This window comes from Leptopilina boulardi, unplaced genomic scaffold, assembly GCF_019393585.1.
Source record: "Leptopilina boulardi isolate dan_hultmark-lab unplaced genomic scaffold, ZJU_Lbou_2.1 LbouV2_302, whole genome shotgun sequence".
In the NCBI taxonomy this organism is placed as follows: domain Eukaryota; kingdom Metazoa; phylum Arthropoda; class Insecta; order Hymenoptera; family Figitidae; genus Leptopilina; species Leptopilina boulardi.
In genome coordinates, this window is record NW_026137866.1 from 94,555 (window position 1) to 110,380 (window position 15,826).

At 26.2% G+C, this 15,826-nt stretch overlaps 1 protein-coding gene across 1 annotated transcript in view; it reads left to right on the top strand.

Annotated features, from left to right (window-relative positions):
- LOC127282734 (cAMP-specific 3',5'-cyclic phosphodiesterase) overlaps positions 1 to 15,826 on the top strand; it is a 262,846-nt gene that overhangs the window by 11,790 nt on the left and 235,230 nt on the right. The window contains exon 3 of the mRNA XM_051307188.1: positions 434 to 554. Coding sequence (XP_051163145.1) covers positions 434 to 554 — 121 coding nt within the window. The remainder of the gene's footprint in view (positions 1 to 433; positions 555 to 15,826) is intronic.

Sequence of the window (15,826 nt, forward strand, 5' to 3'; positions counted from 1 at the left end):
GATTGAAAATCACCAGATCTGCTTATCAGCTTAATAACTCGTTCGAATAAAACATTGATAACCACGTGTCTGGACCACGTTATCTGTTTTATTTATTTACAATACAAAGTGGCTATATACTTACAATCGATGATAATTTCACTGGATTACAGCCGTCTATAAATTTTCGCTGATTGTGAAAAAAAAATTTGCCATAACAATTAAATGTTTGAGTATTTATATTTTGAGTATCATATTTTGGTTCAACTATAAATTTCGCATGTATTAAAAATTCGACAAGAGAAGAAATACGGAAATAAAATAAAAATTTAGAATATTAAATTTTTTAGATAATTTTTTTTTTAGTACAATTTTCTCATTACAAGTTTCCTAATTTTAATAATTCGTAAAACGCTTCAAGTAGAAGATAAATAAAGATTTTCTTTTTTTTTAGATTATACTTTACGAAGGAGGCGTCCCATGACTTTGCGCATTGGACCAAGATTAAGTCTTCCCAATAAAAGTACGTCAGCTCCTACAACTACCACAGATGCTGAGTGGCCTCCTCTTCCAAGGTAAGTGAAGTTATTAAAATTTTATATTTTTGTTGAATATTGCATAATGAAATCAACAATCAACTATTTATAATATAATTGGCGCTTGAATTTGCATATAGAAAACATCACACGAATTTTTAAACCAAAAATCGTTATTTTTTTTAAGCGTACTTGACGTAATAATCAAGTTATAATTATTATCGTCGTTTAAATATTTTACAACGATAAATCTACAACAGTAATGAAATATGTAAATTTTTGAATTTTTAAACTATATTTCAAATTCTCTGGAATTTGAATTATGCATAATTTTTGTTTTAATTTTATAAATCTATATTTTAAATTGTTTCTTTTACAAATATCAATCAAATTTTTTGTTTTTATAGAAAAATATATCGATAATTATGTAAATAAAATTAGATATACTCATTTAAAGTCAACAAACCGTTTACTGATTCAAATTTGTTTACTAATTCAGATTTTGTAAGCAGAGAAAATTATATTACTTTGAATAGAACAAAATTTCATTTCATCAATCTCGTGAGTGTTCAATTTAAAGCAAATGTTTGTTTAACTTTAATAATCATTATTATTATTATTATTATAAATGTGGTAAAAAATTTCTACTATTCATTCAAATCATTCATTTATTCATATCATTAATTTACTAAAAATGTTTATTCATTTTAAACAAATGTTAATTTATCTCAAACTATTGCATGTATGATTAAAAAAAAAGATTATTTCATTATAATGCTGAAGTCATCAACTTTTATGATCTACGATTAGAATCAAATTATTTTTTAAAATGGAAAATAGTAAAATTTTTTATCTAAAAAAAATACTTTTTATTATTTTTTGATTATGCAAGAAATATTTTTGAGAAAAAATTTTGTAGAATTTTTCATTCAAAAAAATAGTTTTTTAAAAATTGTTGATGTGAACTTTAGCATTGTTTTAAACAAATCGTTTTTATTTAATACAAGTTTAATGGATATAAATAATTTTTTTTTAAATTAAATGATAAAAATTAAATATAATTACTCACTAAATCTGAATTAGTTACTTTTGACTAATTTTACAGCGTCAATTAGTCGATTAAATGAATTAATAACGGTTTTGACTAATTTTTAGTAAAAAATAAATTATTGTTAGTAGAAAACTAAGTCTAAACTAAAACTAACTATAGTCTTTTAGTAAAGCTACTATTTCAATTAGTAAACTTTAATAAATAAATTAGTATCACGCAAAAAAATGTTTATCTGAAACTTTTGCTGTTTTAGTGAAATATTTCGCTGTTTTAATGAAACTTATCGCTGTTTCAGGTGAAAAGTTTTTTCTGTGTAGTTTTCCACTATCAATTAGTTATTTTTCATTCTAAATTTCCCATAATTTTAATCTCTTTATTTTTAAAAGAAACATATAATGGGCAACATAAAAATTTACGGTAATTCATTTTTTGCACGGCAAAATTGAGTTTCTGAGAAATTAAAAATTTTTTTTGCGGTTAATTTAAAAATTTCTCTTTACATGGTAAAATGACTAAGTATAGTCAATTACTTAATTATCACCGGTAGTTATTGATAATTATTCTATTTACTATCGTATGGTAAACGTGTTCATTATTACAGTGTCGATGAGATAAACTGGAAGTAATTTTCTTCGATGCACGGTTAAGTAGATTCCGAAAGTAACGATGAAGAAAATATCGATTCGCATTTTACTTGCGTTGATACCACCCTTGTCGAGATGTCTCTGGCATCAATTGTGTACATTTTCTCAAGCATTGAGGGTAGTTTTGTTGCGGCATGGCATTTTGTCGTCCGGCGCGTTTGAATGCGGCCTCATCTGTGGCCTTACCTATAGTCATATACTTGTAGCACGTGTACGGTTATACTTTTATATGCAAGTGCACGTCAAGAATTGAAAATTCCGAAAATAATTTTTCCCTCTAAAAATAATTCTATTCTTTTTAGAATTTTTTTTTTTTAAGAAACGCAATATTCAGAAAATTATTTGGATCTCTGAAACAAATTTTAAAAATAGCTACTAACGTGATATATGTGTTTACTGTGGTTTATGCTCTTTAATAAACTTCCTGCGCAAAATTCAGAGAAGATGCAAATTACACGAAGATTGCGGAACAGTATCAATTGAACAGTGAAAATTATAAGACACGGAGACTTGATTTTCATTACAGTGATTATTTTCATACGGTATATTTTTGGTAGAGCATATTTTGATGAATTTTTGAAAATTAAAATTTTCTTTGTTGGGAAAAGGGAATCATTTAGTGGAGGGTAAATAATTTAGAAGTTACAGAAGACTAAGTTGTGTTGGTTTACCGCTTGGAAGCAAATGGCTATAACGTCGTCGCCTGGGAAACCCAGTGATTAATAGTATTGGTACCTTAGTTGTCAAGGACGCGAGAAAGCTTTTTCTTCATCATATTCAATGTAATATTCAAGTCTTTTTAAGTAAAACGAAGTCCCAGGAGATAAAAGCGTGTCTTGTAACGCTCGAGGAAAGTTTAATCGCATCTTCATGAATGAATAATGCGTCAAAAAGCTATATACGTTTATATTTAAAGCGAAAAAAGAAAAAATTTTTTCCAAACAATAAAGCAATATTGTGAGAAACGAATTTCTTCATCTTGAGAGCTAACAAAAGGGGTGAGAGTGAGAAAAGAAGTTTACAGTTGGGAACAACTACTGGAGCCGACGAGTATTTGAAAAGTTTCTACACAACACTCGAGAGAGGTTAAAGACGTGTGTGCCAATTTAGCCCGACACTTTTATTGGACTATCCTTAAAAACATTGTTTATTTGTGGATTGAAGACGTTGAAGAAATTGAGAAAAAAAAATTCTAAATGATAACGGAGGAACAACAATTTATTTTGAGGATATGTAATGTCAACGTTGCAATATTGTGTTAGTGTTATTGATGAAAGTGCAGTGATGAACTTGAAATTGTGAATGAAATTGTTTTGTGCCAGTGAAAATTTTTCTTCGTAAAATGAATGTCTGCTGAGATATGGGATGAAAATAGAACAAAATTTCTGTAGTATAGTAGTGTTATTCGTCATATGTGTCAACTTTTTCATTCAATTAATATCATCAACATCATCACAAGGGAAGCTGGAAATTTTTCAGGTAAAGTTTATAAAATAATTTTCCTGTAGTATATTGTTTTCAAGTCTAATATAGCGTTCCATTATTATTTAGTAAAAAGTTTCATAGCATCATTAAAAGTATGAAAATTAAAGATAGTCTTTGCTATAATACATATATAAAGAACATAAAGGTTAAAAGGTTTTTTGAGTGTCAATAAATTTGAAAAGACATTACAAAATCTAAAAGGGTATTGAAATGTCAACTGATAATAAATTGAGGGTGTCAGCAAACCAAGATCATGTATCACTGCTCTTTGAATAAATGATTTAATTATACTTTGTTTCGAGCGAATTCAAATTTAATTATCGTCCACACGATAATGTCTTTTTTTCAGTATTAGCAATTTACAAATTTTAACACTAATGAAAATTAAAAAACAAAACATTAAAAGTTAAAGATTAAAAAGGAAGAAAATGTAAAATATTTTTTTAAATACCAAAGACAGAAAATTAAACTAAAAAGAAAAATTCCCTAAATTTAATTCCAATATTTCCTTATTTGATTTTTTAAAAAATAAAAGTAAAAAATTATATAAAATGAAACAATAATTGAAAGTATAAATTAATGCGAGAAAGCTTAAAACAGGCATTGTTCAGACTAACAAAGAATCAAAATTGGTGCAACCCTTTCAAAAATTTATCTTTTCTACTTATATATATATATATTTCTCTGCAAGACTAGCAGGATCGTATAGATAAACGTTTTATAAATGGAAATAAATAAATTCTGTCTAAAATAAAAAAACGACTTTATCATGCATTATCATAAAGAAGTTTAAAGTTTCTCTTGAAAAAGAAAACGGTATAATGAATAAAGTTTTCTATCAATGTTTATTTATTCAGAATGAAAGGTTATATGCTTTTATTTATAGACTCACTAAACTTATAAATTGATTTGTATATTTTGAACTCATACTCTTTTGAATAATTACTTATATAAATTTTTTAAACAATACAGTATACATAATTATTGTAATTTTATTATACTTCTTGAATTATTTTCAATTGCAATAATTTAGAAATTTTTAAAGAATATATAAATATTTCTGTTAATGGTTCAATTGACATTAAATATCGCGTCTCTTAAAAGATTAGGTCTCGAAAAATATTTTTGACGAAACTTTTTCTTATTTAAATAAAAAGGAAATTTAATTTTTTTGTTTTTGCATATAAAATGTTGCTTATTTTTTGATGTCGGTTTTCTGTTTTATTATCCGAGAATAATAATTACTTCCACTTAGAAAAATCACGTGCTTCAAGCAGTTTTTTGAAATTGCAACTTTACTTGGAAAAAGAGTCATTAACTGAAAGCGTGTACATACGAATGAAGGATTTTGAAGCCTGACAGTAGAAAGAAAAAGTATGAGAAAAAATTTTTTTTTTCAACTTTATTAAAAAAAAAAACAATAACGAGGTTTCATTTTTGCTGAGCTTATTATTTTTTATTTGTTCTAAATTGTATTTTAAAAAGTAGCTACCTCTAAAATTATATAAATTTTATTTTTTTTGCAAAAGTGCCTTTGTACAAAAAATTGACTTTCCCGTTGTATCCTTTTTTTATATGAATTATTAAATTGATATTCTGACATTACAATTTCCTAAGTAATATCGCCGCGTATACTTGTCGCAAAACTCTTTTTCCGATTAGGTCATTTTAATATTCGAGGAATACTTGTTTACATAGCTATGTAAGAAATGCATCGCGTGACGTTAGTAAAACTGCCTCACATATTTCTTTTGCAATTCTCGGTGCATTCACCTTATTCTTTATGTATTTTTAGTTAGCAACTACTATAGGTACATTGTATTATCTCTAAAGGCATTAAAAATATTATTCCCCTCATTTGTTATAACTAGGGAATTTTTATTTACAAAAATTATTATTTTTTGTGATAGTTTCCGGTAAATTAATTATGATAGAGTTCTAATTAATGATAGCTTCATTAATTACATAACGAAAAATATTTCTTAATAAATAATAATTATAATACTAAGTAATTTAAAAAAAATAAAAATTTCTTATTATTCAGTGATCGATAATTTTTTAATTAAATATGCAATTTATTTTAAAAATTATATAATAAAAGTGATGAGTATCAAAAAAAAAAAAAATTTTAATTCCACCCAACAAACTCGTTTGTTTAATGTAAATATTAAAACTCGAGCACAGGAAAATAATTTAAATTATATTAAAATTTTTTTTAAAAAGTAATTTTCAACGATGTGTGATATCAAAGGATTTTAAAGTAATCAAACTCGTTTTCTTTTTTTACAATATGTGGAGAACATTCGTTTTGAATACAGTTTACGACTTCCGGTTTTACTTTTTGTTGTTCGTGTGCCCCCCAGTAGCAAGCTCGCAGATTGGTCATTTATAAGCACGTACCTGGCATTAATGCTAGATTGCGTGTTAAACCTCTATTCGTTGATGGTGCTTTGAAGGGTATAAGACAATTCATCTACATTATTCATTATTGCGTAATTTTTCAACTGAGACAAACGCATTCTTGTTTCTTTCCCTTTTTAATCAGACTTACTGCCAAAGAGATAAGGGATGAAGTTCTTTTTAACTAATATACGTGAAATACCTCAATTTATATTATAAATGAGAGCAGGAAGAAAAAAGTGACGTCATTAAAAAAAGAATGATTTAAACATGAATTTCTAAATAAAATACAAAACGCACGCGTCTTTTATCGAAATAATAATAATAATCTGAATTGAAATAGTGTCGGTCATTAATAATGATTATCGATGTGAAGCTAACAATTTTTCAATGGGATAAGAATAAAGTAAGATGAACGCAAAGTGGAAAAGTTACATATATCCGTCACAAAATGGAATTTTCCTTTTATTGATGAAAGAAAAAAGATTTGAAAAACGTTTCATAAAATCAAATATGTTCTGAATTTGGTCCGAGGGATTTTTTTTTTATAATGAGGGTAATCTTATATAGGTGCAGTGAAACGTAAAAAGTTTCGGAGCTCTATATAGATGATGCTATTGATTTTGATGATGAGTACAAACCATGCGAGCGCTTAATCGATAGGGCTAATCTTCTAATCTGCGTTGAGAGCAGATTAGAATTCTAAGCCACATGATAGTAATGCTAAAGGTTCTGTATATTTATATAGTGATTCTAAAATAATGTGAAAGGATAAAACACTTAAATTTAACTCTCATACAAAATTCTAGGTATGTAAAATCGAGAGAGCTTTTAGAAAAATGTAAATTTTCTTCTATAATAAATTGCACATTTATTTAAAGGGTTATGGGTTGTGTGTATTATCGTTGAATACACTTGAAAAATAAGAAAGCATCGTTTTTCTTTATTGTAACGCATTTCAAAATATTACTGACACTGTATATACAAAATGTATACATTTTCTACTTTTATTTTTATTGCACTGAAACCAGTAAAAACCAAAGACAATTCAATCTTATGGTGTAAGAAATTATTTTCCATTTTTTATTATATTTTATTGCATCTATTCCGTTTCTTATTTATTTTGCGATATCTTTTTTTCTATATTTCTTTTATAACATATTTTTTATGACTTTTTTTTATTTTATGTGAATATTTATTTTTATTTATAATTTAAAAAAATGATAGAACGCTTCAATTAATTGCAAGAAAAAAATATTTAAGGGATTAAAAATTTTAAAATTCTTTTTTACTGTACCGGAATATTAATAAACGAGGTTGGTAAGAAACTTCTTAGCATCCGTGTGAAAGAATTTTAATTTGAAAATTAAATATCCTAGAGGATGTAGTAATTGAGAAGTGAGGGGTCATAGAATTCTGGTCTATATATATACAGGAATGCTTGAGACAAGATGAATTTAGGTAATAACGATGAAGTCTAAATTAAAGGACAAATTAAAATTTCATTAATAAAGTCGTAGGTATGGGACTTGAATAGCAATTCTCCTTTATCATAGACAATATGCAAAGCTAATAAAACCCTCTATCAATAATTTTTCACTGATTTAATTGGTTCACAAAATATGTTTTAAAATCCGTTCTATCTAAATTTCAATCAGCGAGAATTCATTCTAATTCAAAGTAGTAGAAATCACTAATTTTTAGTAATTATTATTTTATATTTATTGTAGTGAAAAATTATTAAAAATTAAAGAAAAAGAATTAAAAATAAAAAAAATGTTGTTTATAAATAATCGATAATTACATGAATTTGTGCAACACAGGTAAATAATGTTTACTGAGCAATTAAAACACTTTTCGATTAGACTTTTAGCGTAAAATGATAAACGACTATAAATACCATGAATATATTTTGAATAACACAAACGTTAAAGTTCTCTGTGTTTAATACGCGTTTATCGTTAATTCATAAGAGAATAATTGAAGGGAGGTCTGTTTAATCGATACATATAGGTACTGATGACTGTTACTTTTCGATTTGACCTATATGTATAGCCCTCTATAAATAAGGTTTATAAGTTTTTTTTATATATAATGTGAAATATAATTTTCATTAATTTTAATTTAAATTACATTTACAAATTTTCTTTTGCATATTTTTGCTAAACTTTACGTGTAGCCCATGTGAAAGGAATTCCGGAAAATTTCCGGAAGTCATTTCCGGAAGCCACTTCCGGAAATTTTCCGGAAAATTTCCAGAAGGGACGTTTTTGAAAAATTTTCAATTGCTTTCGGAAATTCTTTGGAATTGACAGCTTTTGCCTGTTATTTATGGTTAAATTTTTTGAGGAATTCGAATTCATTGTATATTCACAAAAGTTTTACGTGTACAAGATTACATATGTCTATTTCCAAATAACGTGGAGAAAAAATAGTCACTTAGTTTAAATCAATCATTTTGGTATTTAAAGCTATATTTTTTTAATTAAAATATAAAATATAATTTGCAATTGGACATCTTTCTGCTGTCTTATGTGCTTTTTATAAAACAGAATTGTTTTAAAAATATATTTTCTTTTAAAAATACTTTTAAAAAACAAAGCCAAATATAGTCATCGTGACAATAACGGACAGAATGTCCGTTTTTTCATGAAAATGCCCTACTTGTAGCTACTGTCAATTTATAATTATTATAATAATAGATAATTATTTTAATTACTTGAATATTTTATTCCTTTTACTGATTTCCAATTCATTAAAATTTTTATGTGTTTTAATTGGAATGTAAATATTAGAAGAAGAAATAAAGAATTCGTTATTTCCTATTGTCTGTCACGTTGAGTTATTTACAGAATTTTAGAACAAATTATTTTTACTTCGGTTCAATGATAAATATATATTAAAGATAAATTCTGACAAACGTAGGTTATCTTCTAAGTGAATAAAAATTGACTTCATTTTATAATTGATAAACAAAGTAAGAGATATATTGACTTACCTTAAGAAATAAACCAAGGGAGATCTGGCGATAAAATTGAGGAGCCGGATCGTAGAACCGATTCTTCACTAATGCGCAAGTCCCCCGCGCAGCTTAAAGCTGGCTCACTTGAGGGACTCCGGAGAGAGCGAAGAATCGGTTCTACGATCCGGCTCCTCAATTGACACTTAAACTCACAAGGAATATATTTTTAGACATTAAAGTTAGTTGAACAATATTGACCCGGAACACGAATTGATATGTAGAAATTCCAAAACTATTATTTTCATCATATTTCAGATAATTCGACAAGAAATACCTCAAACATTGCTTTGAATTTTCAAAATAATTATGAATTTAAATTCCTCAAAAAATGTAACCATAAATAACAAGCAAAAGCTGTCAATTCCAAAGAAAATTATTTAGAAAACTTCCGACAATTTTCCGGAAAATTTCCGGAAGTCACTTCCGGAAGATTTCCGGAAACCACTTCCGGAAATTTTCCGGAAATCCTTTCACATGGGAGCAAGGATTTTGATGTTTCATTTTAAGATTTTATTTAATTTTAATAGATTAAATGTCACAAAATTGTTTTTGGCCATTTAGCTTTGTAAATTAACAACAAAGGGTTAAATTGACGAAAAGGTATAATAATTGTGATGACAATTTATGTTCAGTAATAGTTTTAAATTAAATTTGCAGCACGTAACAATATGCAACACGTGTAGGATGACGCTTTTGTTGTTCCTTGCCTTTCAGCTTAGAGCAAATCACGTTTTCGCAATGGACCACTGTAATATGACCAAGCTCTTTTTTATATATATATATATATATATATATAAACAGTTTTGAAACCGGTGCTTTTAAATATCTCCCTTTCTTTAATTTTAAATATAAATATAAAAAATACTATTTTTCTCAAATAATAAAATATTTAATTAATTGAAGCGTTTATTTAAAATAATACAGTAAATTAATAAATAAATAATTTTAAGAGATTCGAGAAATTGTGACTCAATTATAATATTTTTTCATTTTTATTATTTATTTATTATTATAATATATTTCTGATAAGTAAATAATACAGTATATAAATTAAATTTGAAATGAATCTAAAAATTGAATAAAAATACACTAAGTTAATAATGATTAATAACGTTCACTAATATGTTCTCACATTAGGGTTTTGATGTGGAGATAAAATAAATTTTTCACAGCCATCAGTTATTATTCTTTGGGAATACTGTAGCGAATGAGATATATAAAAGGGAAATAATTTGGAAAAAAAAGATTTTCGGAGCTTGGAAAGATAAGAAAAAGAATAATGTTCATTTATATTTCAAAAGAACATTGGTGCATTTGATAAATTAATAAAAATTGGAAAATACATTCTTCAGTTATTATAAGATATTTTTTTTTTTTTTATTAGACGAAAATTTTATTTTGTCATATATGAAAATTCCATTTTTAAATATCTTTTTTCTATTTATCTGTTTATTTATTATTTATTAATCTATATCTACTTGTCCGTGCATCTGTCTACCTAATTAGATATCAATTTATCCATCAATCAATTCATTTCGTACTCGGAATATTAATTTACCATCGATGATAGTTGAATTTGGTATTTTCTAGTTGGTAGTTTCAATCGATAGTATATTACAGTTAAGAGTAATTATCAACACTGATATTTTCGAAAAATAATTAAATAATTGTATTAATTAATTAATTGTAATTTTTATTTAAATTATTTATGTGTCAATTTATATTTATCTCATTATATTCGTTTCACACTTGGAATTAATTTCAAAGTTTTTTGGCTTAGCGAAATTTCTTCACAGGATTTACAGATGGACGTTTAAGTCCCTTTTTCGGTCAAACTTTGTAAGTAGCTTAGGAAAAAATATATAGAAATGTTGTGATCCTCTTCTATTCTTTTTTTTCTTGGATAATTATCCAGTTAGCTAAGCTTCCCTCATTTTCTCATGCTCTAATGGAAAATTTATTATTCCAACAGAAAAGGTGAATTTTCGTGAAAACTTTTATTTTTTTTTTTCTTGAAATACTTTACTCATTAATGGTGATTGATTCACACATCTGAGAGTTTTCTTTTTCTTTTTTCTTTTTGCTTTTATTCACGAATTTCTGATCAAAATTGTCTATTATTCTGCTTGGCATTTAAAATCATATAATCTATAGACGCTCGATATTTTTCCAATCATTTAATTCCGGTATTAAATCAAGTGTTACGTGGGTAGATTTCCGACACTAAATCGATTTGTCGCAAATTTGCGTAAAATTTAAATTTATAAAAAAATATTCATTTTTCTCGATTATTTTTTTTTAGAAATAAATTTCGAAATGAAAATTTATTAATTTTATCGTTTTGTAAGAAACAGAGAAGTGGAAATAGGAAAAGAGTTCTGGAAAATTAATCCTCACTGTAATAAAAGTGGGAATTAGAAATTCCACGATTGGAGCTTGATATAAAAAAAGGATTTTCTATTTTCTTATCAAATTTTTCTTCTTTGGAATTCATAAAATTTTATTGATTTTTTTCTTTCTGTTTCTTCTTTAATTTCCGATAATTGTTGTTCCCAGTAAACAATTTATAATAGCTTTTTGTATTTTTAATACTTTTTATTTTTAATTTTAGTTTTTTGGAATTTAACCCAATGTTTTCGCCTCAAAGTCGTAATTGAAAAAAAAATCTTACGTTGAAATTAACTGAAATAACATTCTTTGAAATTCGTTTTCGATTATTTATTACGGACATTTAAGGCTTTTCTCGTGAAATGTTTGTCGTTGACGGTATTACATCACGACTGAAAGCATGAGCTTTTAGCTAACAGGTTAACGAACGTTCTTTGATTTATTGCCGCCAGAAGTGCTTGCATACAAGGGCAATGTTTGACTTCAAATATAATCTTGAATATTCCGACACAAGGTGACTAAAAAATAGCAGACCTTAAACTTTTTTCTCACCGATTTATTTCTTATACAGAAATTTGCTTTTGGTAAAAAAAAAAACTATTTATTGATATTTTCCAAGTTATCCTCCAATTATCTAATGAAAAATAAATATTAATGTTATTTCTGAGTCCCTTATTTTGTTCCCCCTTTATCGATAACTTTTTGATAGTTACACCAAAATGACTTGAAGATAAAAATAATATTTTCTTGGCACATCAGGCAACAATTAAATTTATGACAATGTCAATATTATCACTTTATCAACAATTGGTTGTATGCTTTTCATACAATTTAATTATAAACGACACACATAGGGGGTATCGAATAAAAGACTTTTGATTAGATACGTTATTTCGATTCGCCTCATTGATTCAATTATTTTCTTATACTGCGTATTATTGACAAGGTTTCTATTTGCTTATGAAAGTTTGCGACATTGAAATACCTAAATTAAATATAGCACTCAATTTTTGGTTAAATTAATTAAATATTCTAAATTAAATTCTTTAATTTTTCTTTGTATTTTTTCTTTTAAGAAATTCAATCTTTTGCAATAAAAATGAAATTCCATTTAAGATAGTTAGAGGATTGAATAAATGATTCTTTTATACTTTGATTTAAATAAACGGAAACTAATTTATTCAAGAATGTTAGAGTTTTTTTCGCGCAAAAAAAGAAGAATCGGGTCACGGGGAAATAAATGTAGATTTCATGAAAGGCTATTCTTTGTGACAAAGAATGATTTTTCGGTGTACGAGAGAAAAAAAAAGGTCGCGCAGTTCTTTTTAGTTAGGAACAGTGGTCCATTATTCTTGATCAAAATTCACGTATCAATTACGTGTGTGGCGCAGTATGAATGATCTCTGTTAACGAACGATTCACGTTGTTCACTTAATATTCAGGTCTCATCTGAGTGTTAGTACTGTATGTAAAATTGTAGAAACTGAGTAGACCCCAAGAGAATTCTTCGGTTTACTTGCAACTGAAACGTAAATGTAAATGTATATACTACATATACTAAAACTAATTTAATTTCTCTGAGTGGATAAACACTTCAATATGGTTCTTTTTATATGCTATGAAAATTGAAAGACATTTTTCCATGCTAATATTTATATTAAATGAAAAAAAAACTTTGATTAAATGAGAAATTCATTATCGAGTAATACGATTGCTAACTTTGGAGTACATAACACTTACGTCATCAGCAAATTCACTTCATCAAAGTCATCTTTTCGAAATTGTATCATAAGTAAAATTAGTTTAATTTCTTCAAGCGCCCCAAAAATTATATTTTAAATACAAATATAATTTATTTGGTTTAATATAAAAAAATTATTTCGCTAATTTGAACGTTCAGAACTTGTGGCAAATTAAAATTTATGGGATTAAATTTTTTTAAAAAACATTTAAAAAATGTTTATAAAAGGAAAATAATTGAAATTCGGTAGCTATTTCCTCAAAGTCCAAATTGTTGATAATGAAGTTAAGATTAATTACTAGGTACATTTCACATGCATATTGAATATTTGATATGAAATTGAATTTTAGAATGGAATTAGATATCGTTTATTATGAATATATTTCGACATCGAGAAATCTCGAGGCTTGTAAAGTATAGTCGACTTTTCACACAACAAGATCAATACAAAAAATGAGGGGTGGAGAGTCATCTTCATTGACACATCTGCCGAGTTCAATGAACTCTTTTATATATATGTGTGTGCTTTTGAACGATTTTCTCTTGAAAAGAGGTTTTGCTTTTGAAGTTTTAGATTAACTTTTCTACTGCCTTAGTTATTAAATCTGGACACTAAACGTAAAGTTTCGCTTGATATTAAATTCCATCAACGGTACATTTCAGTTGTACATTATATTTTTTTATTAGTAAAAATATTATTAAAAAAAAAACACATGAAATTAAATATTTAATCATTATTTACTTTTATTTCATATTTATAAATAATTGTTTTATAATTATAAAATATGTTTGATTTTTATAAAGAAACATAATTGATTTTTTAAATTGCACAGTTTTCTAAAAATATAAAATTATTTTACAGAGAAATTTTCTTTTTTGTAAATATATAAAAATACGAAGTGTGCCAATTCATTCTGTTTCCATCGAACTACATTTCTTTTTCAAGGGGATAATTCTTCGAGAATGAATTCTCTTAAGTAATTTACAAGTATTGACGTTTCCTAAATTTGGTGAGATGGTTCGACCAAAAGTTACACATTTACGTCACTAGTTGTTCTTCAACTTTTCACATTTCGTCTTTTTTATACCATATTTTTTTGTTTGTGTGGTTTTGATAAATTTTTGAAAATAGGGAGACTTTTTGTGAGACAGGAATAAATCAGGAATATTTATTTGGAAAGTCTACTTAATGTTTATTTTCTTTTTTTGGAATAGAAAATTTATGCCAGAGCTTCTTTCTTCTATTAATATAATTTCGTTTAAAATATTTTTTATTAATATAAAAAATATATTTTTTTAAATTTTCTTATCATTTTGTAAAAATTTTGCCATGAAAATAAAATGTAATACTGAAAAAGCTGTTAGGACAATAATGATAGAAAAATATAAATCTAGGTATTAAATGAATTCGAAGATAAACTGGAGAGTGCTCAAGTTGATATACTCGTATTTTCTGTTGGAGATTGCAATATTTTAAACGATGCACATCTGTGGAACAGAACACCCACTTTTATTTTTCGTGAAGTCGTATATTTCATTGTGAAATCAGTCCTGCAAAGTTTTCCACTCGTTTTCATATAAGTTTTTAAAAAATAGAATTTTTGTTTTCTCATTTGTGAGTATATATTCTCCTGTCAAATGATTTTTCCTTTTTGATACCAAATCAAATTAAAATTTTATAAATAAAAAAAATATTAAAAAAAAATTTCTAGTTATTGACTGAAATTTTATTTATTTAAATTTTCAATGTAAATAAATATTCCTTAATTATCAAGTAAAAAATTTTTTTTTACTGAATTCCAATAAATCAATGAATATTTTCACTTTACCAATTCTAAGGCGAATCAAAAGCTTCATGAAGTGAGCACCAAATCGATTTTACCGTTTAATTTTCTTTTAAGCCCTTTTCCCATTATTATAATTGAAACGTAACTAGTAATTTTCTTTATTATACATTGGTAGACTTTTTTTTTAAATTGAAAATGTTATAAGTTTTTGTAATTATATTAATTTTAATAATTTTTTGTAGAATTTTTTTTTTGTATAAAAAAATAGTTTAAATCGTATTTTGATTAAAAAAAATTTTTTTTCCTTTTAAAAATACTCTTGAAATCCATATGAGAAAATTGAGTTTTTGCTGTTGCATAGAGTAGAATTTTCGCGATAAAAGGTCACGTGTATTCTGGTATTGTACGTGTTTCGCCGGTCTGAGTCTCCGAATTGCAACTTTCCTTAAAGTAATCTCAATTATACTGATATCTCTTATAATTTCTCAGGATGTAGTTATACCTATGAACTCAAAGTTCTTTGGAAGTTTTAACACAGTGATGATAGCGTGTTTGAAAAGCCACGATTCAAACTATCGACTGTTCAGTGTTTTAGTGCCTATTATTATGTGGTGCCTCTCTTGTCTTGCGGTCACCAAACGTTATATCGAGAGTATAAAGTTCGTCATATCAGAAATAATATTCCACATAAAAAAAACTTGATAAAATAAATAAAGAAATTTTATTTTCAGAAAATCAATTGAAAGTATCATTTTTCTGAATTTTCTTTATGCAATATTTTTTTTCTAACTTT